This window comes from Entelurus aequoreus, linkage group LG03 (genome assembly GCF_033978785.1).
Source record: "Entelurus aequoreus isolate RoL-2023_Sb linkage group LG03, RoL_Eaeq_v1.1, whole genome shotgun sequence".
NCBI classification, from domain to species: Eukaryota; Metazoa; Chordata; class Actinopteri; order Syngnathiformes; family Syngnathidae; genus Entelurus; species Entelurus aequoreus.
Genome location: NC_084733.1, coordinates 23,299,962 through 23,324,291, shown reverse-complemented (window position 1 = coordinate 23,324,291; position 24,330 = coordinate 23,299,962). Strand labels below are relative to the sequence as shown.

Below are 24,330 nucleotides of genomic sequence, written 5' to 3'. Positions count from 1 at the left end.
TTCTGCTCTTTGTTATTACACACGTTTGCATCCATTTTTATAACCCACACCATCAAGCGTGCAGTGGTTATTTTTTTACTTCCACAGCTTACAGAGCCACACGTCATCACATTCATCTTTTACAGTATGTGTACAGCTCTGGTAATGGGTACATTCGCACCCACCTGCACAAATGTACTTCAAAATGTAACAATCAAAATAAATATGACTTTTTTGTTTGTTTACTAGGGCATGCATATATAATATGCATTAGTTTGACCATCTGCGATGAGGTGGCGACTTGTCCAGGGTGTACTCTGCCTTCCGCCCGATTGTAGCTGAGATAGGCTCCAGCGCCCCTGCGACCCCAAAGGGAATAAGCGGTAGAAAATTGATGGGATGGATAGTTTGACCATCCCAACGATAATAAAAAGGAGATGCTTGGAAATAGCATAAAAATGCCCCAAAAACTTGGAAAAACGTGATTCGTAGCGTTTCTTTTTGGTGTAACCATCATGAGCGTTCTGTTCAGGTATATTATCTTTTATATTTTGATAAATCATCATATTTATGTATTACTAAATTTAAATAGGTATTGATCAATCTTTTAGCTGTGTGTATTTGATTTCAGTTTGCTTTTGACATCTTATTTAGAATTGTAGTTTAAACTTTTACGACCTTGTGTTGCGCTCGTGATGGCGTATCCAAACTAGATTTCATTTAATGATCTTATTTTGAATATTTATTCCCTTTTTTACATTTAGTATATTTAAATATTCATTTATAAACATTGAATACATTTCAAATATCAATAAAATGCAATTGCCTTCATCTTATAGGGTAATGTTTAGTTACCCCAAGTCATGAGCGTAACTCTAAGCTTCATCACTTTGACTTGTAATATCTCTAATTCTGGTGGTGTTTTATGCTTTTTTCTTTTTGGAACATGTACTATACATATAATACAATAAAGTCCCATATAAAATTATGTTTCTAGCAATACTTTAGTTTTGCCTTTGAAAGTAACACTCCAATGTCCATTAGTGGAGCTGTACATGAAAGTAACACTCCAATGTCCATTAGTGGAGCTGTACACGTATGGATTGTGAGATTGCAATTTGAGCCTTTCTTATTGTGTCCCTCCACTCCCACACAGGAGAGGCCTCCAACATCCTCCATCATGTTGTCGAGTAAAAAATCAGATGCAGGGTCCTCCTCCTCGTCCTCTTCATCCTCTGCTGGTGGAGCTGGAGGCGACAGGGCTCCTGGTTCTGATGTCCAAATGGGTGCTTCAGTCTCTGCCGCTATGGATGTAAAGAAAAAGGAAAGATCTTCTCCGATTGGCGAGTCAGGGGGAGCCCCTATATCTCACCAAGGAGGAGGCCCCGGTGTTCTGGATCCGGACTCGGCCGAAGTCCGCAGGACAAGTCGGCGGAAGCGGCAAAAAGTAAACATTTCAAAATTAAAGTACCTTCCTGCTTTATAAGCAGGAAGCACATTGCTAGTACAATAGTAGAGGGGTATCATTGAAATGAATTATACTTGCAACCAACATCATTGACCAATCAAGCCTGAGAAGATAGAAACGTGTGAGTAATCCAAGAAATCTCAAATAGAAACGAGGGTTTTAATGATGCTTTTATTGTGCCTACTGTTGCAGGTGGAGTACCGCGAGATGGACGAGAGCCTGGCCAATCTGTCTGAGGACGAATATTACTCAGAGGAAGAGCGGAACGCCAAAGCGGAGAAAGAGCGGAAGCAGGTCATTCCGCCGCCAGCTCCTCCCCCAGAGGAAGAGAATGACAGTGAACCAGAGGAACCATCGGGTGTGTCCGTGTTCCATTAATAAAAAGTGGATAATCTTTCAACAATTGTTGCCACAGGAAATAATGGAAATCACTAGAAATTGTTCCAGGGTCAAACTGTCGGTATATGAGCATTTTCAATTAAAATAAGTGAAATATACAAACATAGACTGGAGTCGTCCAGTCCCAAAAAGACAAATGTGCAGAATTAGCCCTTGCAATTCAATCGTAAAACCAGAGGGGCTTTCAACTTAAAATAGTTCACTGTAGTTATGTTTGAGACCGCCATTAACACTATGTCCATAATTAGGAGTAGAAGGAGCCGCTTTTCAGAGCCGCCTACCTCACGACCGCATGACATCCCAGGAGGCTGCCTGCTTCCCTGACATCATCAGCGGGCCCCAACAGACACAGAAGGTGTTCCTCTACATCCGCAACCGCACAGTAAGTGCGCCTGTACTTGCATGACCTCACCTTCAAAAGTTACACGATTCTTCATAAACTAATTGAAACACAGCATTTTAAGCCCATGTTTTTTTAACACCTTCTAGCTTCAACTGTGGCTGGACAACCCCAAGATCCAGCTGACCTTTGAGGCCACCGCACAGCAGCTTGAAGCTCCCTACAACAGTAAGACAGTGTATATAAGACATTAGTGTGTGTGTATATATATATATATATATACACACACACTAATTTATAATTATTTTTTTGTATGTTTGTTTTTTTGTTGTTGTGCTTTTGTAATTTTATATTTTGTTCACTTTTAGGTGATGCTGTGCTGGTCCATAGGATACACAGCTACCTGGAAAGGCACGGGCTCATCAATTTTGGCATTTACAAGAGGGTTAAGCCTTTACCAAGTGAGTTAATTCATGAATAAAAAATACACTTTAGTAATATCTTACTGCAACGGAACTATTACCATAGAGCAGTATGTGTTTATGCTATGATTTAAAAGACAACGTGCAGGGTTACCCCAGATTGTGGCGGTGGGGCGTGGTCAATATGACATTGGTGATGATGCATATCCATCCATCCATTTTCTACCGCTTGTCCCTCCCGAAGTTGCGGGGGGTGCTGTAGCCTATCCCAGCTGCTCTCGGGCAGAAGGCAGGGAACACCTCACCCACCACCTCATATATTTTCTTTAAAAAGGTAAACAGTGGGCTGTAGTTTAGGGACACCTGTTCTAGAAAAGTTCGACAAATGTTTTACGTATATTTAAAACATTATTAGTTTATTGTAGTTTTAACATATTTTTCTTATATTGTTTTGCTCTATTTTTAAATTGTTGCTGCACATTGCAAAAGGTAACACCGGCTACATTATATTCTGCCCTCCCTGAATGTTGAAATTGAGTTTGCCAAATATGTAAACAGTCTTTTCAGTTAGCGATGAAAGAAAAATAACTGGAGGAGGTTTATTCATATTCTCCACAACAAAGTCACTGTAAAACTAAGCACATTAAGGAAAGTACATTATATATACACATGGCACATTAAGGAAAGTACATTATATATACACATGAAGTGCACATACATGTAGGAATCACGTTAAATTAATAATATAGTTGTGAATAAACTTATAAAAAGCAAAACAATGATTTAAGATGAAGGTTGGCTAACGTACAATGGACCGGCTCATTGACAGGCTAAAAAAAATTAGCAGGGCCAATCACATGGTACATATAGACAATCAATCATTCACACTCACATTCATACCTGTCCTATGGACAATTTACAGTCTACAATGAATCTATTATGCAAATTTTTGGAAGGTGGTGTACCTGGAGAAACCCCCCCCCGCCCACACACGGTTAAAGTTAGATGTTATTGTTGGTAGTAATGTCAAAATTAGGGTTGTTTGCACAGGCTTCAACAAAAAAATGCATTAGCTAACTTTCTCTTCAACTTTCTCTCCTTACTTTTGCCGGGTGCCAACTCCGTTCAGGTGCACGGCCAACTGTAGGGCTGCTGACAGATGATTCCGATGCACATTCCCCCCCAAATAAAGCATAGAGGAACATTTTTGTGATATTTTAAATGTTTTTTTCAAACTTTTTTATGGCCAATAGTATGTCAATAATAGACTTTATACTGTATATATCTATTCATGCAATACTTTGTTTTTATGTTATAACAACTTATTTTTAAGTTGTGACGCCTCGATCATTTACATGTAGGGGAAACCCTGAAGTCTATTTCCCCACTGCAGTCAAACTCGTTTAAGATTGCCTGCTTAACCTAATGTCGACCACTTTAGTTAACATGAAATTTGAGACTCAACGGAGTCATTGGTATAATAAATCAGACTGTTTTTGTGTTAGCTACTTCCTAATTATCTATAAGCAGCATTAAACGACAACGTCGACATACCTACTGTCAAGTTATACAGCATTGCAAGGTGTACACAGTGGCTTCCTGCTCAGTGCAAAGTAAGCCTCAAAATATAAGCATGGCAGTACTGATTGGGGCTCTACCACAGCAACTAGCAGCAGATCGGTTCAACAGGAGAATAAAATGTATAAAAACTAGGGCTGTCAAAGTTAACACATGCGATTAATCACAAAAAATGATCACATTTATCATGTACGAACACAGATTAATCATGCAATTGATTTTGACCTTACATGCTCCTTTACCTTAACCACGGATGTTACTTAAAAGGCGTGTGGGTTATACGGGCAGTGATCAGGTTAATGTGTACGTCAGTACAAAGTAAAACAATAATATTAACTGCGGTATAACTTCTGATGGTTAGTAGTACTGTTTTAGATTAAAATTATCAACAAACCGTAATTGATAAATTCACAGACTGACTGGCGCCAGCTCGCTACCTTAAATGCTAACATGAAAACAAGGGTCTTTCCCCATTAAGAAATGACATACCCCAATCAAAATTCATATAAACACATTGCTGTCCGAGCAACTAAGAAATGTAGATGTGCATATTGAACCTACAAGCTATGCTCTTTAAGCGTGAGTGATCGAGGATTATGAGACAGGTGTTTTTATGGTGCTGTTTTTACGGTGCATTCAAGGACTGCTGAACAGAGTAGGACAACAAAACACTCACCATAAATAGTAGTTAATAATAATAGATTTGTTTTGCTACGCACTTTTCATTTAAATACATCTTAAAGTGCTACAGCACAAACCAATATTTAAAACAATAAAAGCTTAGCCATTAAAACAAATAAAACACAACGACTAAAACACCATCAGTGAAGCATAAGAAACACAAAACATGCAAAATAGTGGGTCTTATAACAGTGTGTCTATTTATTTGAGTTATTCTTTAAAATTGAACCCGGTCAAAATATTTCAGTGTGTGTATAATCACCTTTTGAGCACGTTCAACAATATCGCGATAATAATGATAACCATAATCATTTTGGTCACGATAACTACGACTGGTATGTTTGCTGCCAAACTTTGCTTCAAAACACAGATGAGACTTCAAATAAAACCAAGGTAATTTGCATATATTGCAGCGTATTTCTTTGTTCAAAATAATTTTTCAATGCAATATTATAAGATGTATTCGTGAACAATGCATATGTACAAATAAAAGTTTTCTCTAATGATGTGTTCAAGTGTTGAAAAATAAAATATAAATTATGGTAATACGTTTGTACAATAACCGAGAACCTCTACAGTGAAGTTAATAAACATTATTAGCCGTTATTTACATTCTTGTCTTGTTACAGCTAAGAAGACTGGAAAGGTCATAGTGATCGGAGGAGGGGTATCGGGTCTGGCCGCAGCCCGCCAGCTGCAGAGTTTTGGGATGGATGTTACAGTATTAGAAGCAAGGGTATGTATGTGTCCAGGTGTAATTCATAGCATGAATAATAGTTTTTGCTGCATTACTACGGTGTAACAATTATCCGTTGGTTCAGAAGTTTGACATTTTAAGTCATGGTGTTTTTTCTTCTTCTTAGGACCGTGTTGGAGGCAGAGTGGCCACATTTAGGAAGGGCAACTATGTTGCTGATTTAGGCGCCATGGTGGTGACTGGCCTAGGTAATAATTTATGAAGATCCTACATTGTAGCCCTAATCTGTGCCTCCTGGGGCTTTTGTAAAGATATTTTGCTGTAGTTTTTGGATCAGCCTGCAGAGGGTACCATTGTCTATAAATACTGCATCTCATGTCTGGATTGTCTGCTTGTTCAGGAGGGAACCCCATGGCGGTGGTCAGCAAGCAGGTTAACATGGAGCTGGCCAAAATCAAGCAGAAGTGTCCGCTGTATGAAGCCAATGGCCAGGCTGTGAGTTTTCACCACATGCTCACTCAACTCTAGGCCATATTATAGAGGTGCATCTCAGTAAATAAGAATTAAGTGTAAAAGTTTGATTGATTTCAGGAGTTCAATTCAGATTAACGGCTCAGGAAGATTTTGCAGTTCATTTGCTGGTTCAATTGCGGACCATAACCACTTTTTTTCAGTTTTTATGATTTTTATGAGGTACTAAATGTTTTTTTTTTTATCATGAAAATTTTAACGGAATTAAGAAATACATGATTTCAATATTTCACTCCGCAGTGTTTCCCCCAGATTGCCAACATATCTGTGGTGACGGGAGCGTGGTCAATATGACATCATCATCTAATTTGCATAATCTGCAATGATGCATATAGTTTGTTCAAAAGGCTAAAAAAGTGTACAGACATTTAAAAACAAATCTGTTATTATTAATTAGTATTAACATATGTTGTTGCTAATATTGCATTGCTTGATTTTTCAATATTTGCTGTTTATTGTACAATGTACTGGTTCTAGAGACTTCTCCAATCCTTATAGTGACTTTTTCAATTAGAGACTGTACTAGTGTTTAGAGCAGGGGTGTCCAAACCACGGCCCACGGGCCAAATGTGGCCGGAGGGGAGCCTTTCTTTGCGGATGGCTTTGGAGCATTTTCTTAAGCAAAACACCATAGTAGTAGTGATGCTGGCGTTTGCAGTTGGCTAATAAGGTTTGATGTGTTGAAGCACACTGTTTCTGCATGTTTGCAAAACATTTGGTGCAAATATAGCACTTGAGAAGTCTTCCTCTTCAACAGTGAAGAATCCCACACGATCAACGCAATGTTTTTTACAATAAGTTCAGTGGAAGTTTGACAGCACGACACGTAGGACAAAAAGGGCGCTTGAGTTGCTCACCCTAACCCACCTTACAACACAGTACGGGTAATCAAGCTTAATTGGACCATTACCGGTATTTTTAAATTGGTTATCGTAGCAATTTTTTTAATGTTATAAGATTTATCGAATTACGTCATAATTACTCATATCGGCTGGCTTTATTTCCCCTCCTCAACAAAACGGACAGAGCCTAAGGTTATTAACAGTAGTTAGATTTTCAGGTTGGAGGGGTCCTCAGGCATCATCTGAACCTTGATTCCTCCTCTCTCCAGAGACAAAATGACATGTACAAGTTTGACTTTTTCTTTGTTTAATCAATTTGTTCTCTCTCCTCCCCTTCCCTCCACCCTCCCTTTCTCCAACCATTTCCAATCTTTTGGTGAACAACTAAAGGGTGAACGGTGCACAAGTGTATGTATTGTTTTTTTTATTTTTTATTTTATTAGTTCTTGTGTATAAATTGTGTATTGTTTAGTTTCCCAGTGTTTTCTTTTGTAACTTTTAAGTGCAGAGTCTTGTATTCTTAACAAACCTGTCAGTCTGCACATGCTCACTACCATTATTTAACTAGTGTGGCTCCACCCCACGTTAATGAACCCATTGTTACGTCTGGGGATGTAAAAATAAATGGTATAATGATAAATCGTGGTAAAACTCCCAAACACTTTGATAAACTCACAGACCGGTGACACTGCTCATTTACTGCAGAAGCAATTTAGTGCACACTAGCTTAAATTCTAACATAAATAAATGCAGGACACATTAACCCTTTTCCCCCCGTTAAAAACTACATTCCCCAATCTAAACTTGCATGAAAACTTTACTGTCTGAGCAACTAAGATTTTCGATTGTGCACATTAAACCTACAGACTGTGCTCTCTTAGGGCAGACATCGATCTATACTTGAATATGACAAGAAGAACTACATTTGCATGACATCACATAAACTGGATGTCTTTTTTCTTTGTCATTAAAAAAGTACTGAAGCATTTACAAGTTAAAACAGAAGAATATAAACATATTCAAACACGCAAATGAAAATAATATGGCTCTCTAGTAGCCTGAACAATTTTATAATGTAACATATTTATTCTGACAAGAAAGTATATTGTGTGGCTATTTATTTATTGTATTACAAGTTGGTTATAAGTGTGTATGAGTAACTTTTGTGCTCATTCAACAATACTGTGATAATAATGATAACCGTAATAATTTTGGTTACAATAATAAACATTTTTATATCGTTACATCCCTAGTTGCATCATTTTGTTGTGATATATTCATAAGGAATATGTGTCCCTTTGAAACTCTTCTGTGGAATGACTCTATGCATGTGCGTGTTTAGGTGCCAAAAGAAAAAGACGAGATGGTGGAGCAGGAGTTCAACAGGTTACTGGAGGCCACCTCCTTCCTGAGCCACCAGCTCGATTTCAACTTCCTCAACAACAAGCCTGTCTCGCTGGGACAAGCCCTGGAGGTGGTCATACAGTAAGTGCGGATATTCTTCACATACAGTTAGTTGCAGAAGTATCAGTCGTCTTCGTAAGTCATAAAACGTTCTCATTGTCCACTGCTGGACACTGAAGCACGCTTGCTCACACCGCATGTATTGCTGTGCAGGCTGCAGGAGAAGCATGTAAAGGATGAGCAAATAGAACACTGGAATAAGATTGTGAAGACCCAAGAAGAGCTCAGAGATCTACTCAACAAGGTAAACGAGCAATCGAAAAGTCCACTGTTGGACAACTTGTAAATGGGTTATACTTGTATAGCTCTTTTCTACCTTCAAGGTACTTAAAGAGCTATTTCCACATTCACCCACACACACACACATTCACACACTGATGACGGGAGCTGCCACGCAAGGCCCTAACCACGACCCTTCAGGAGCAAGGGGGAAATGTTTTGCTCAAGGACGTGACTAGGAAGGCGTAAGCTGGGGATCGAACCAGGAACCCTCAAATTGCTGGCACGGCCGCTCTATCAACCGAGCCACACCGTCCCTGAAAGTTTTTAATGTAGTTTTAACTTCAAATGAACTGTTCTAAAAACCTCAATTCATCCCACTAATGCCCATAATACATAATCATACACAGCAATCATATTTTTCTATAAACTTAGTGAGGCCTATGTATAAAAACAGACATGGCTTCTTTAAGCTTCATGATACCACCTGGTCTTTCTGCACTCAGATGGTGTCCACGAAGGAGCGCGTGAAGGAGCTCCATCAGCAGTACAAAGAGGCCAGCGAGGTCAAACCACCAAGAGACATCACGGCCGAGTTCCTGGTGAAGAGCAAGCACAGAGACCTGACTGCCCTCTGCAAAGTGAGCTCACACACACTCAAACAACACAACACTAAAAAGTGACTCATTTCGCACACTTCTCTACTTATACTTCAATATGTGTATACTTTGTACACATAAGTCCAGGGGGCGCCAATGCTTTGAAGGTGACAGTGTCCCAAATCGATTGTGTCATTAAATTTACGCACTTAAAGGGGACCTAATATGCAAAATCAACTTTTCTGTTTTTGTGTATTTGGGAACTGCAAAAGCCCCGAAAATTTGAAATCAAACCATGGGTGCATGTTGAAGGTATTTATAAAACAATCATTCCTTCCTTCATACTTTTTCCAAATGGCTTGTTTGGAATTTGCCCAATTTGTGACGTTTTTCCAACATGTGACGTCAGCACATACCCGAAGAGCTTTGTACGAAATCGCCATTGTAGTCCGACGCTGTAGTCAATAAGTTCCTTATTTCTCTCTATCCACTTGCTTTGGGGCAGACTGGCTTGTACACGCACATGCACCCTCCGCTGTTGCCGTTTCTTATACAAAGTAGTGTGTTGTTAGAACGTATCCCTTTCAGACTCTCTATGGAAGCGCTAAAAACTATAACAAAGATGACGGGAAGAAGACGCAGTCGAAGTGGAGCCACGTAAATAAGACCGCTCACAAAACGGCGCATCCTGTAGAGACAGTCAGAAAGCAGTTTGAAGATAAAACATAATCTTAGCTAAATCTTGACCAAAGAACCACCATTACATTTTATGTAGACCACAAGGAAATTTTTAAAATGTTGAAAGAACATCACGATATGACTTCATTAACAGAAATGACAATCCCAATATTTATCCGCTTCCTCTTCTCTCCTTTTTAATTGTGAAATGAAACAACTCCTTTAGAGGTGGGCTACATGGGCTAAAATCAATATTGCGATGTACATTTCAAACAATCAAAATATATATAAAAAGTTATTCTTTGACCGATATCAATTTGATACGATATTAGCACGAATCATAAATACATTTATTTTGTAGTGTAAATGGTAAAAAAAGTCTTGATTAAGGGAAATTAGTCCAACAGACAACAGTACGTATGAAAAACACTAATCTATTTATTATTAATAACAGTCTGGAATGAGCTTATATTGTCTTAAAGTGGAGTGGTAATTTGTTTTTGGCCACAATTCATTAAGTTAAGCTTCTGATGCAGTAAGTTGAATGATGTGGACACAGTTGTTACTGGATACTTTCTAATACACTGCCTTGATGACTTTTTATAAGCAATACTATAATTTTTTGATACGTGTATATATTGACAAATGTTGTGTTTTAGGCTGCAATATTGTTTACTTAAGGACACTTACTACTACGCATGTCTAATTTGTGTGCTATAGTGTGCTTAGCTGTTGTCTCGCTGCTAGCTTTTAGTTCCCTATAGCCTACCATGTTAAACTTTTGTAAATGATACTTGAAAACACCAACCTTGTGTGCTTATGGGAGGACATTTAGATGTTAACTGGCTGTTCAGCTTTGTACAAGTACTGCTAGTATCAGAGATTTTAGATTCTAGCCGATATAATTCGCTACTCTCTTTTTGCTGATATGGGACTGATATAAATATCTGATAGGGACACCCGAAAGTACTATTTTAAAACAGTTTACAGTTTCTCCTCCTTTGGCTGCTACCACCTATGCAGTAACAAATTGTGTAATTTCTGGTTTTCAGACACGTATGTTCAGTGTGGGTATTGTATTAATGTCTGTCCAGATCCTTACTAATCTGCTTGTAAATTTCCTGTTCATAGTTTGTTACTCTCCGCTGTAACACACTTCCAATTAGACTTGTGTTCAAGTGTACTAAGCACTTTTTTTTCTGTTTTGCTACTTTATATTCCAGGTATCTTAACGGTTAGCAGGGTTTCTTGTCGCATGTGTACCTATTTCTCATCCTTCAGTCCTCCAGTGGTAATACCTGTAATAAACATAGTTTGTTTGCCACCATAGAGGCGAAGATTCGTAACTTGTGAGCGTCTCTGCACTGTTTAGACCAGGGGTCGGCAACCCGCGGCTCCGGAGCCGCATGCGGCTCTTTGACCACTCTGATGCGGCTCAGCTGCATACTTGCCGACCCTCCCGGTTTTCCCAGTATACTTAACGACCCCCCCCCCGATTTTCCCAGGAGACTGCCTCTCCTAGAAATCTCCCAGGGCAAATATTATCCTATTTTCACTCTAATTACTTAATCAAGGGCGTGCCCTAATGGCAATGCATTAATTGTCCTCTATAGCATTTACAAACAGCGTGCCAGCCCGGCCACATGTTATATGTTGCTTTTACTTGCACACGTAGGCGACAGCAAGGCATACTTTCTCAACAGCCACACAGCTTACACTGACGTTGGCCGTATAAAACAACTTTAACACTGTTACGTTACAAATATGCGCCACACTGTGAACCCACACCAAAAAAGAATGACAAAAACATTTCTGGAGAACATCCGCACCGTAACACAACACAACAAATACCCAGAATCCCATGCAGCCCTAACTCTTCCGGTCTACATTATACACCCCCGCTACCACCAAACCCCCCCACACATCAACCCCCCCCCCCCCCCTCTCCGTGCGTCGGTTGAGCGGAAGAGTTAGGGCTGCATGGGATTCTGGGTATTTGTTGTGTTGTGTTTATGTTGTGTTACAGTGCAGATGTTCTCCAGAAATGTGTTTGTCATTCTTTTTTGGTGTGGGTTCAAAGTGTGGCGCATATTTGTAACGTAACAGTGTTAAAGTGGTTTTTGTACAACTACCGTCAGTGTAAGCTGTGTGGCTGTTGAACAAGTATGCCTTGCTGGCACTAACGTGAGCAAGCAAAAGCTGCATTCAACATGTGGCCAAGCAGGTAGTGGGCAGGCTGTAGAGGGCGCTAAAAGCAGTGCCAGCACGTCCTGAAATTTGGGAGTCTCACGGGAAATTGAGAGGGTTGGCAAGAAAGACGCTATCAAGCGCCATTCAATTAACAGTAGCGGGCTGCACTAACATTAAATTTCCTTATTAAGATGCGTGCCGGTGCGTGTGTCAGAGACCCCTGGTTAACATAGCGCAAAGCAATTTAAGCTTTGTATGCGGTGTTTTTCATTTTAAATTTTCTAAATTTTTTTGTGGCTCCCATTGTTTTCTTTAATTTGTGAAACTTTCCAAAATGTCTCTTTGAGTGGTAAAGGTTGCCGACCCCTGGTTTAGACATATATTAACTACTTCTGTCAGGAAGCCACCTTGCATTGGTGACAAGTTTGTCGTAGCCTATTGCAGCCTGTTGCTCTCAATTGTGCGGGACACGGCTAGAATGTGTTACCAACATGCAATATAGCGATAGAAATAAAATCTCTATCCTAGGCCAAATTTGTTGTTTTTATTTCACCTAAACTTACTGTATGTTAGTCCTCCCTTTCTACATTGCAGCCAAGATGGCGACGATTGAGGCTGCACATTTACCATTTGAGTGCAAACTTGAATGTTGTTGTACTTCTATTGCGAACATATTTATGCATGAGAAGTGTACATCTGGAAGAGTGTGAATTAAAACACAGCCACTACACGATATACAGAAGGAAGGCAGTGTTTCCCATAAACTGCCAAGATACCTGTGGCGGTGGGGGCGTGGCTATGGGCGTGGTCACCATGACATCATCGAGTAATTTGCATAATTTACTACAATGATTTGATTTTCTCTAAAAAGGCTCAAAAAATGTATACTTACTAATTAATAATAACAGTTTTGTTTTAAACGTCCATCCATCCATCCATCCATCCATCCATTTTACTATATAATTACAACACTTTATGTACATATTTATATACAGATTTGAACAATAAGTTATTCACTGAAGTATATTTATTAATTGTGGTTCTTACAAAAAATATATCTTATAAAATGTAAAAGCTAAAATGTCTCAATGCTCTGCCCCTTTAATTAGTGCATACTAAATAATTTAACTTTAGCCTACTACTACAACCATATTATTTACCAGCAACATAAAGTGAAACAGAGGCAGAGGTGTCCTGCCACAGTTTAATAAAGTCAAATACAAATAAGGCAACAAGAGAAGTATCCTACACTTCTCTTTTGTAAAGTAAATCTGAACAGCCGATATGGGCATCTACATCAACTATATGATTTGCCTGAGAAGCTGGAGAGGACAAAAAATAAATATATATATATATATATATATATATATATATATATATATATATATATATATATATATATATATATATATATATATTTTTTTTAAAATTTATTTATTTATTTTTTTAATTTTTTAATTTTTTTTAATTTATTTGTGGCGGACGTAATTCTTTCGTGGCGGGCCGCCACAAATAAATGAATGTGTGGGAAACCCTGGAAGGGGCTTCAAATGGTCCCATTCACTGTAATTTACCTGACGCATGAACCGTGACGAATTTGAGGCATCTTAAGTGGCCAGACGGCAGTAAAACATTGAATATCTTAAAAATGTGTTGTGTGACAATGCTAACTTTGACCACAGCGTCAGTTGCTATGTAGAGTGGCACTTTCCGACCTTTTTTTAGCAGACTACATTGCAAAACAATTATCCCCCACGTGAGATGCACCCAGGAATGGAGCTATATAAATCCCTTCCCTACTGTAGACGGAATGCATCAGATTCCTTCGTCACACGTCTCGACTGGAGTTTCAATTAGAATATTCCACTCAAAGCTCCAGTCGTCACGTTCAGAAGCTAACTAGTTCCAAGTGTGCTTGTGACTTGACATTGCATAGCGCCTATGATTGTAGCACATTTATAGTTTCCGCTCTGATTGGTAGCTGTACGCCGAGGTCAGGAGGTGACCCGCATCACTTCAAGTTTATAATTGGTAGCAGGGATGTTGGAACTCTTTTAATGTGGCGCTATCGAAGCTAAAGTAGACAGGCTATGTTTAAGTGGTTTAATGCCTTGGCAGGGTGTATTATTAGCCACGAGTGCTGGCGTTTTTATTTCGGGGCGCAGATAAATCACCTCTTGAGCGTATATTTTAGAACGGAGGGTTTAGCTTTTTTAAACACAGCTGATGTCTGCAAAGGAGTTGTCTGCTGTGCCTCAAACCACTTCAAGGACCCACGCGCATTTTCTGTCGGACGTGTGCGCGCATAATTTGGACCGGCACTCTTCAATACCTTATGAACACTTTAGCTTGTTAGCCAAACTCTGCGGCTTCTGTTGTGTGTGTAATTATGTGTGCATAGATGGTCACGGTATTACAGTCATATATTATGCTATTCTTAGTCGCTCCAGTTGGCTGCAATGAAGGACTGTCTTAGTTATAATCAGACTGTGTGGGAACTTATACTGTATGATACATCCTGTGTTGCTTTGCCCTTCCCTTTGCAGGAATATGATGAGTTGCAGGAGCTGCAGGGGAAGCTGGAGGAGAAGCTCCAGGAGCTGGAGGCCAACCCACCCAGGTATCCTAGACCCACAATGTTCTCTTCACTACTTACAAGCAAGAAGCAGGGACAAGCATTCACATTCCCAACATGCAGCATTTCCTCCAATATTAACTCGGTGAAGGGAGTGCACTTTATCTCAACGTCATCGTTTTATTTGCATGACGCATTTTTTTGATTTTTTATGGATGCTCTGGAAGTGACCATGAAAACAGAAAAAGTAAAACAAGAAAAGCTCTTAGAGATTACACAGCTCTGCCAGGCCTTATCTCTCAATAGAATGCTTGTTTGTTATCCCACCTCTGACATTTTTTGAAAGTGTGATCAAAATTCACCCTTAGCTTTTTGAGCCATGTTGCTAATGGACAAGACAAACAAACCCCAGCAAGTACCGTATTTTTCGGACTATAAGTCGCTGTTTTTTTCATAGTTTGGCCAGGGGTGCAATTTATACTCAGGAGCGACTTATGTGTGAAATTATTAACACATTACCGTAAAATATCAAATAATATTATTTAGCTCATTCATGTAAGAGACTAGACGTATAAGATTTCATTGGATTTAGCGATTAGGAGTGACAGATTGTTTGGTAAACGTATAGCATGTTCTATATGTTATAGTTATTTGAATGACTCTTACCATAATATGTTACGTTAACATACCAGGCACTTTCTCAGTTGGTTATTTATGCGTCATGTAACGTACACTTATTCAGCCTGTTGTTTACTATTCTTTATTCATTTTAATTTGCCTTTCAAATGTCTATTCTTGGTGTTGGGTTTTATCAAATACATTTCCTCAAAAAATGCGACTTATACTCCAGTGCGACTTATATATGATTTTTTCCTTCTTTATTATGCATTTTCGGCCGGTGCGACTTATACTCCGGTGCGACTTATACTCCGGAGCGATTTATACTCCGGAGCGACTTATAGTCCGAAAAATACGGTACATAATTTCCTGGCGGAAGTAATACATGGAAGGATAAATGAAGTTGCCACGTCCGTGCATGTTGGCGTTCTTTTCATATCGCTTCAAAAAGGCTGCACTGTCTTTGTTTCTGTGGGTGAAGGCGGGGCTGCTAGCATACACGCACGCAAGTTTAGGCTTAATATGTAAACATAAGGTAACGTAGTATGGTTAATGCTATGGTTTGTTTATTTTGAACATGCATTCAATTACAATATGGTACATCACATACTGTATTTCAGTTTATCATTACAGCATGTCCAAATGGAGTAGGAAAAAACAGAGCTTATTTAATCCTACACATTTTTGTCTCCGTAGCACTTTGTAACATATTTGTTTGTGCTCAGTCTGCAACACAACAGTGAATGAATAGATAAACAAGTAAATAAATATTAAATACATCAATAATAAATAGGGCTGTCATAAATATAGCTAAGTAAATTATGATTCACATAATGAGAATTATTTTTTCAATAAGGTTAAGATGTTTATTAGAATTCTTCTTCCTTGTACTTTGTGAACACTTGAGTTTGAACTGTTTCTTAAACTGGATCATATTAGTATGTTGTTTGACTTCAATTTTGTCTATGAAGACAATGGTATGCTTTTGAATTTATATAACAATCTGCAAAAGGACATGGGCATTAAAATTGTTTTAAAGGGGACTTTTTTTAAAAAAATTTGGCCTCTTGTTCGCAATCATGAGAATGGATGTATTTGTTTTTTAATGCATTCTAAATATTAAATAAATTCAATCAAAAGTCTGCTTACAATGGAGCCAATGGGAGCCGCGCTATTCTGCCTATAAAGCCCTAAAAAACATCCAAACACCTCCATTAAAGTTTTATATACATGATGCAAGTATATATGTAATGTAGTAACAGGTACATTAATAATAACATTGCATATTTACGCATTTTGATCATATTAAGCATATGTGGCGCAATCATTTAAAAAACGCATCACATTTGCTTTTTTTTTACTTCACGCTGATTTCTGCTCATGCAGACTTTAATAGCCTACAAACATAATAAAACATCACTTACTTGTACAATGTCTGCTGTCTTTAGGATACCGACTGCTAGCATGTTCATATATTCCTGTTTAGAAAAATTACCATAATTCTCGCAAAGACACTGGGTGGGGAATGAAGCGTCTTTTTGTGTCGTTCTGGCCATTTCCGGGTCCTAAATGGCTGTCAAAGTGTACCAACGTGTCATATTATCTAGTCAGACTTCTTTTGTCCAGGTGAGACGCATGATTTATGATCCAGGGAGCGAGGTAGCAGCAGACCACTCGACATAGGCACGCAAGCTTGTGATCACGGCGCCGCTATAAATACTTTTTGTTTTAGCGCTTATAATAACAATATCACTAATACTTGGTTAACATTCAAGTCACGACATGTAATTAGAGTATTGTTGGCACTTTTTGAATGGTTATTTATTGGGTTTTATAGGCGGAATAGAGGACCTCCCATTGGCTGCGCTGTAAATTGACTTTTATTTACGTTTATTTAATATTTAGAATTAGAGATATCCGATAATATTGGACTGCCGATATTATCGGTCGATAAATGCTTTAAAATGTGATATCGGAAATTATCGGTATCGGTTTCAAAAAGTAAAATTTATGACTTTTTAAAACGCCGCTGTGTACACGGACGTAGGGGCAATAAACCTTAAAGGCACTGCCTTTGCGTGGCGGCCCAGTCACATAATATCTACGGCTTTTCACACACACAAGTGAATGCCACGCATACTTGGTCAACAGCCATACAGGTCACACTGAGGGTGGCTGTATAAACAACTTTAACACTGTTACAAATATGCGCCACACTGTGAACCCACACCAAACAAGAATGACAAACACATTTCGGGAGAACATCCGCACCGTAACACAACATAAACACAACAGAACAAAAACCCAGAACCCCTTGCAGCACTAACTCTTCCGGGACGCTACAATATACACCCCCCGCTAACCCTCCGCCCACCTCAACCTCCTCATGCTCTCTCAGGGAGAGCATGTCCCAAATTCCAAGCTGCTGTTTTGAGCCATGTTAAAAAAAATAATGCACTTTGTGACTTCAATAATAAATATGGCAGTGCCATGTTGGCATTTTTTTTCCATAACTTGAGTTGATTTATTTTGGAAAACCTTGTTACATTGTTTAATGCATCCAGCGGGGCATCACAACAAAATTAGGCATAATGTGTTCATTCCACCACTGTATATATCGGTATCGGTTGATATCGGAATCGGTAATTAAGAGTTGGACTATATCCGTATATCAGATATCGGCAAAAAAGCCATTATCGGACATCTCTATTTAGAACGCATTAAAAAAAATACATCCGTCTTTCATAATGATTGTGAACGATAGGCAAAATTCCCCCAAAAAAGTGTAGTTCCCATTTAAGTTGCATTAAAATAGCTTTGCAGATACCTGCTGGAATCATCATGTTTAAAGGTCTGGTGATTGCTTTGAGGCATGGCATCTGTTTGAGTGGAGGCCTTGTTTGTGCAACGCAGCGTCAAAGTACATACTTGAATTGGAGTTTAGGATGATTGTAGTTGTAAAAGTGTCGTACTAATCCCTCCACTTCTCCCTGTCCGCCCACAGTGACGTCTACCTGTCGTCCAGAGACCGCCAGATTCTCGACTGGCACTTTGCCAACCTGGAGTTTGCCAACGCGACGCCCCTCTCCACCCTTTCACTCAAACACTGGGATCAGGTATGTTTCATCCTTGCCGACCGTGAACAAACATGGCGGCTGGCCTCACCGCGTGGTGCAACTCCATCCCCCCGCCTCCCCGCAGGATGACGACTTCGAGTTCACCGGCAGTCACCTGACCGTGAGGAATGGGTACTCGTGTGTGCCCGTGGCGCTAGCAGAGGGCCTGGACATCAAACTCAACACAGCGGTGCGACAGGTTCGCTACACTGCTTCTGGTAAGTGGTTGATTCTTTTCTCGCACGCCTTTTTTTTTTTCTTTTTTTTTTTTTTTTTTTACAGTAGTTTGATCTCCCTGCAGGCTGCGAGGTGATCGCCGTCAACACTCGCTCCGCCACCCAGACCTTCATCTACAAGTGTGACGCGGTGCTGTGCACGCTGCCGCTCGGCGTGCTCAAGCAGCAGCCGCCCGCCGTGCAGTTTGTGCCGCCCCTGCCCGAATGGAAGACTGCCGCCATACAGAGGATGGGCTTTGGAAACCTCAACAAGGTAGTAGGGGCGCATGCACGCTTCTTCTCTGTTTGTGCCAGTGTCAACAAGGACACACCATTATTACCTACCGTGTCTTTACCCTGGTGTACTGGTGGAGGCGTGGAGGGGCTCAGCTCCTTCTGCGTCACCCCCGAGTTGCTGACGAGTTGATGTCCCGCTTCTGCCGCAGCACACCGCATTATTACGCAACCTGCTGCAATGCGCTCTGTGTCCAACAGAGGGCGCTTTAATCACTGCAGCAAGACTGAAGAGCATCAGCTGATTTAGGACTCAAACACACATTAATGAGAGCGGCATGGTGTGGTGGGTAGAGCGGCCGTGCCAGAAACTTGAGGGTTGCAGGTTCGCTCCCCGCCTCTTGACATCCTAATCGCTGCCGTTGTGTCCTTGAGCAGGACACTTCACCCTTGCCCACTGGTGAATGAATGATGAGTGATAGGTGGTGGTCGGAGGGGCCGTAGGCGCAAACTGGCAGCCTTGCTTCCGTCAGTCTACTCCAGGGCAGCTGTGGCTATGAAAGTAGCTTACCACCACCAGGTGTGACTGAATGATGGGTTCTCATTTCTCTGTGAAGCGCTTTGAGTGTCTAGAAAAGCGCTATATAAATCTAATCTAGAGATGTCCGATAATATTGGCCGATAAATGCTTTAAAATGTAATATCGGAAATTATCGGTATCGGTTTCAACCTCCCGATTTTCCCGGGAGACTCCCGAATTTCAGTGCCCCTCCCGAAAATCTCACGGGGCAACCATTCTCCCGATTTCCACCCGGACAACATTATTGGGGGCGTGCCTTAAAGGCACTGCCTTTAGCGTCCTCTACAACCTGTCGTCACGTCCGCTTTTCCTCCATACAAACAGCGTGCCGGCCTAGTCACATAATATACGCGGCTTTAACACACACAAGTGAATGCAAGGCATACTTGGTCAACAGCCATACAGGTCACACTGAGGGTGACCGTACAAACAACTTTAACACCGTTACAAATATGCGCCACACTGTGAACCCACACCAAACAAGAATGACAAACACATTTCAGGAGAACATGCGCACCGTAACACAACATAAACACAACAGAACAAATACCCAGAACCCCTTGCAGCACTAACTCTTCCGGGATGCTACAATATATACCCCCCGCTACCCCCAAGCCCCCCATCTCCCGAATTCAGAGGTCTCAAGGTTAGCAAGTATGCTCTAGTATACTCTGGACTGAAGCTGTGTGCCTTCATTGTTTTTGTAGCTGTTGTTTTGAGGCATGTTTAAAAAATAATGCAGTTTGTGAAAGTCAAAGTATAGTATTTCCCATAGTTGTAGTGGGTATCAGGATTATCTCAGGGAGAGCTTGTCCCAAATTCCAAGCTGCTGTTTTGAGGCATGTTAAAAAAAATTATGCACTTTGTGACTTCAATAATAAAAAAATATGGCAGTGCCATGTTGGCACTTTTTTCCATAACTGGAGTTGAAGTTGTTCTCTTATTTTGGGAAAACCTTGTTTTTGATTGATTGATTGAAACTTGTATCAGTAGATTGCACAGTACAGTACATATTCCGTACAATCGACCACTAAATGGTAACACCCGAACAAGTTTTTCAACTTGTTTAAGTTGGGGTCCACGTTAATCAATTCATGGTAAAGTTACATTGTTTAATGCATCCAGTGGGGCATCACAACAAAATTAGGTATAATAGTGTTATTCCACAACTGTATATATCGGAATCGGTAATTAAGAGTTGGACAATATCGGAATATCGGCAAAAAAGCCATTATCGAACATCTCTAATCTAATCCATTATTATTATTAGGGACAGCAATGTCCCTTTGGGACAGAGGACCCTATTGAAATTGTAAGGTTTTATTCTTTCTTTCTTTCTTCTTCTTCTTCTTATTCCGCAGCTTTGCGCTGTAATTTGACCCCCTTAACATGCTTCAAAACTCACCAAATTTGACACACACATCAGTACTGGCGAACAAAGCGATTTAATTAAAAAAAAAACCCCAAAACTGCGCTCTAGCGCCCCCTAGGAAGAAAACACAGACAAAACTGCCTCTAACTCCCAGTACGAATGTCGTAGAGACATGAAACAAAAACCTCTATGTAGGTCTCACTTAGACCTAGATTTCATACACTAACATCCTTCAGCAAAAATCAACAGGAAGTTGGCAATTGCCCCTTCAAAACAAAAGTTTCGTAAAAACAGTCGTTTTTGCCTCTGAGCTTTAATTTGACCCCCTTAACATGCTTTAAGACTCACCAAACTGGACACACACATCAAGACTGGCAAAAATTGCGATGTAAAAAAAAAACCCAACCCCAAAACTCAAAATTGCGCTCTAGCGCCCCCTAGGAAGAAAACACAGACACAACTGCTCCTAGGAAGAAAACTCAGACAAAACTGCTTGTAACTTCCGGTAGGAATGTCGTAGAGACATGAAACAAAAACCTATATGTAGGTCTGACTTAGACCTAGATTTCATACACGGACATCCTTCAGCAAAAATCAACAGGAAGTTTGCAATTCCCCCTTCAAAACAAAAGTTTTGTAAAAACCGGTCACCTATTTTCAAACATTATCTCCTCTGAGCGCGTTTGTCGTTTCGGCTTCAAACTAGCACAGGAAAGGGGTTGAACCCTTCTGATTAAAAGTTGACGAAAGAATTTTAATTATTATTAATGCACACACATCCAAGATGAATTTATTGTACATGTTTTTGATGCATAAAATAAACACACAAATAGATAAATGCTAACATTAATCCTCATTCCTGCTCTTTATTTTGAGATACTTGGCTAAGAAAAGTTCCTTTCTTTTGCCGTGCAGTAAAGACAACTCTTCATTCTGTCATCACTACTTTACTGACTTTTCTTCTTCCGGAACACCGTTGATTATTTACAAAAGAAACTTACTGTCTGCTGGCATCACTCTTTTATTTTTTAATGAAAAATGCATAAAACCCTCAAAAGTCCAGCTGTTTTCACTGCTGGTCTCTAGAAAGAGGTTCCGCAGCCTCCGTAGCAGAACCTTCAGTTTCTGTAACAGCTTCTTCCCTCAGGCCGTAAGACTCTTGAACGCATCATAATAATTCCCTCAATTCCCCCCCCAAAAAGGGATTAACTGGCTGGAATATAAAGACAATATAACATACATCCATAAATGTGGATGCATATGCAAAAGTGTAATATATTTATCTGTACAGTAATCTATTTATTTATATCTGCACCTCATTGCTCTTTTATCCTGCACTACAATGAGCTAATGCAACAAAATGTAGTTCTGATCTGTACTGTAAAGTTCAAATTCGAATGACAATAAAAGGAAGTCTTAAGTCTCTAAAAGTTTCCCCTGACTTGCTGTATGAACTCCCTCCATCATGAGGTCATTGGGATTGCTCGCTAAAAGCAAGTGCCGTTGAACCCGCTTAAGTCAGTCCCGTTTATGTTGACAATGGCGTCGACATAATCGTGTTTCGCTGTCAGCAAATCTCTTCTGTATTTGTATGAACTCCTTTTGGGTCTTGTATGAACTCCTTTTGGTTCTTTCATGAATCATTTTCGGTTCTTGTATGAACTCCCTTCGATTCTTATGGGACCTCCCTCCGGTTCCTATATGAGGGCACTTCAGTACATGTGTGAACTCCCTAAAATTGCTGTGTGAACTCCCTCAATTCCTTTGGAAGGAGACTCCTTATAATTCCTGTGTAAACAAGCCCTCGCATACAAACTGCTTAACAGCATGTAAACCTGTTGGCTTTGTGAGTTCCTGTATGAACTCTCTTTTCCGTTCCTGTATGAACTCTCTTTTCCTTTCCTGTATGAACTCTCTTTTCCGTTCCTGTATGAACTCTTTTTTCCGTTCCTGTATGAACGCTCATTCATTCCTGTATGAACTCTTTTCCATTCCTGTATGAACTCTCTTTTCCATTCCTGTATGAACTCTTTTTCATTCCTGTATGAACTCCCTCCATCCTCCCAAGCACACTGCTTGTAATTCCTTTAGTCAACAAGTGCCTGCATGAAGTCTGCCTAGCAACAGCATGTCACCCCATATAAAAAGTACCAATGATTGTCACACACACACACTAGGTGTGGCAAAAGTATTCTCTGCATTTGACCCATCACCATTGATCACCCCCTGGGAGGTGAGGGGAGCAGTGAGCAGCAGCCCCGCCCGGGAATAATTTTTGGAGATTTAACCCCCAATTCCAACCCTTGATGCTGAGTGCCAAGCAGGGAGGTAATGGGTCCCATTTTTATAGTCTTTGGTATGACTCGGCCGGGGTTTGAACTCACAACCTACCTAACCACTAGGCCACTGAGCGTATGAACTCCTTCCATCCGTCCTTTTGAAAGATAATTCCCATAAGTCCACGCTCTCCTGTTGGTGTGTTTCGCAGGTGGTGTTATGTTTTGACCGCGTGTTCTGGGATCCCAGCGTCAACTTGTTCGGTCACGTGGGTTCCACCACGGCGAGTCGCGGCGAGCTCTTCTTGTTCTGGAACCTTTACAAAGGTAAGCCTTCCTCACCAAGTCGAGGCGTGGGAAAAAAAAAAAGTCCTTCATGTTTGGTCGTCACTCAGCTCCCATCCTGCTGGCTCTGATGGCGGGCGAGGCGGCCGGCATCATGGAGAACATCAGCGATGACGTCATCGTGGGACGCTGCCTCGCCATTCTGAAAGGGATATTCGGCGGCAGCGCCGTGCCTCAGGTATGACTTTTTCAGCCCGATGGGTCTCACACACACACACACACACACACACACACACGCCTCACTGGGATGTGTTGTTTGTCGCCATGGCAGCCAAAGGAAACGGTGGTGACACGTTGGCGTGCGGACCCTTGGGCGCGTGGCTCCTATTCGTACGTGGCGGCGGGGTCTTCGGGTAACGACTACGACCTCATGGCTCAGCCCATCACGCCCGGGCCCGCCATCCCAGGAGCTTCTCAAGTGAGCACACGACCGCCATCAAGCGCACCTTTTGTTAAAATCACTCCCTCTCACACGCCGTCTTATTTTACAGCCCGTTCCGCGGCTGTTCTTTGCCGGCGAGCACACCATCAGAAACTACCCCGCCACGGTTCACGGAGCCCTCCTCAGCGGGCTGCGCGAGGCCGGACGCATCGCCGACCAGTTCCTGGGCGCCATGTACACGCTACCCAGACAGGCCACACCCACAACCGCCACTGCCGCCAGCAACCCGCCTCAAGCTCAGCCCGCCGCCGCCGCCGCCGTCGTCTGAACATTTAGACCGTCAAGCCCGATGTTCTCTACCCTACACATTCCAAAATAAAAGCGCAGCGCATGACGGAGACTTGAAAGAATGAATTCGACATCCTGAGTTTGATTTGCAACGTGTAGCATAGTTTGTATTAAAAAGATTTATTGAAAAGATTTCATTCATGTTCGTCGTCAGACGCTTTTCTGTGTTTTCTTATTAAAAG

General features: G+C 40.8%; 1 protein-coding gene across 6 annotated transcripts in view; it reads left to right on the top strand.

The window, feature by feature from the left end:
- Window positions 1-24,330, top strand: part of kdm1a (lysine (K)-specific demethylase 1a) — a 25,216-nt gene extending 886 nt beyond the window's left edge. For 2 of the 6 annotated variants that reach the window (XM_062041483.1, XM_062041481.1), the window contains exons 3-22: window positions 1,136-1,426; window positions 1,640-1,805; window positions 2,095-2,228; window positions 2,336-2,414; window positions 2,555-2,647; window positions 5,497-5,603; window positions 5,731-5,812; window positions 5,965-6,059; window positions 7,328-7,345; window positions 8,280-8,422; window positions 8,555-8,645; window positions 9,127-9,261; window positions 14,634-14,707; window positions 18,285-18,396; window positions 18,482-18,614; window positions 18,698-18,885; window positions 23,286-23,400; window positions 23,469-23,596; window positions 23,690-23,836; window positions 23,910-24,330. In XM_062041483.1, coding sequence (XP_061897467.1) covers window positions 1,136-1,426; window positions 1,640-1,805; window positions 2,095-2,228; window positions 2,336-2,414; window positions 2,555-2,647; window positions 5,497-5,603; window positions 5,731-5,812; window positions 5,965-6,059; window positions 7,328-7,345; window positions 8,280-8,422; window positions 8,555-8,645; window positions 9,127-9,261; window positions 14,634-14,707; window positions 18,285-18,396; window positions 18,482-18,614; window positions 18,698-18,885; window positions 23,286-23,400; window positions 23,469-23,596; window positions 23,690-23,836; window positions 23,910-24,128 — 2,550 coding nt within the window. In that variant the 3' untranslated portion in view covers window positions 24,129-24,330. The other 4 variants (XM_062041482.1, XM_062041480.1, XM_062041485.1 and 1 more) reach the window with 3 other exon arrangements.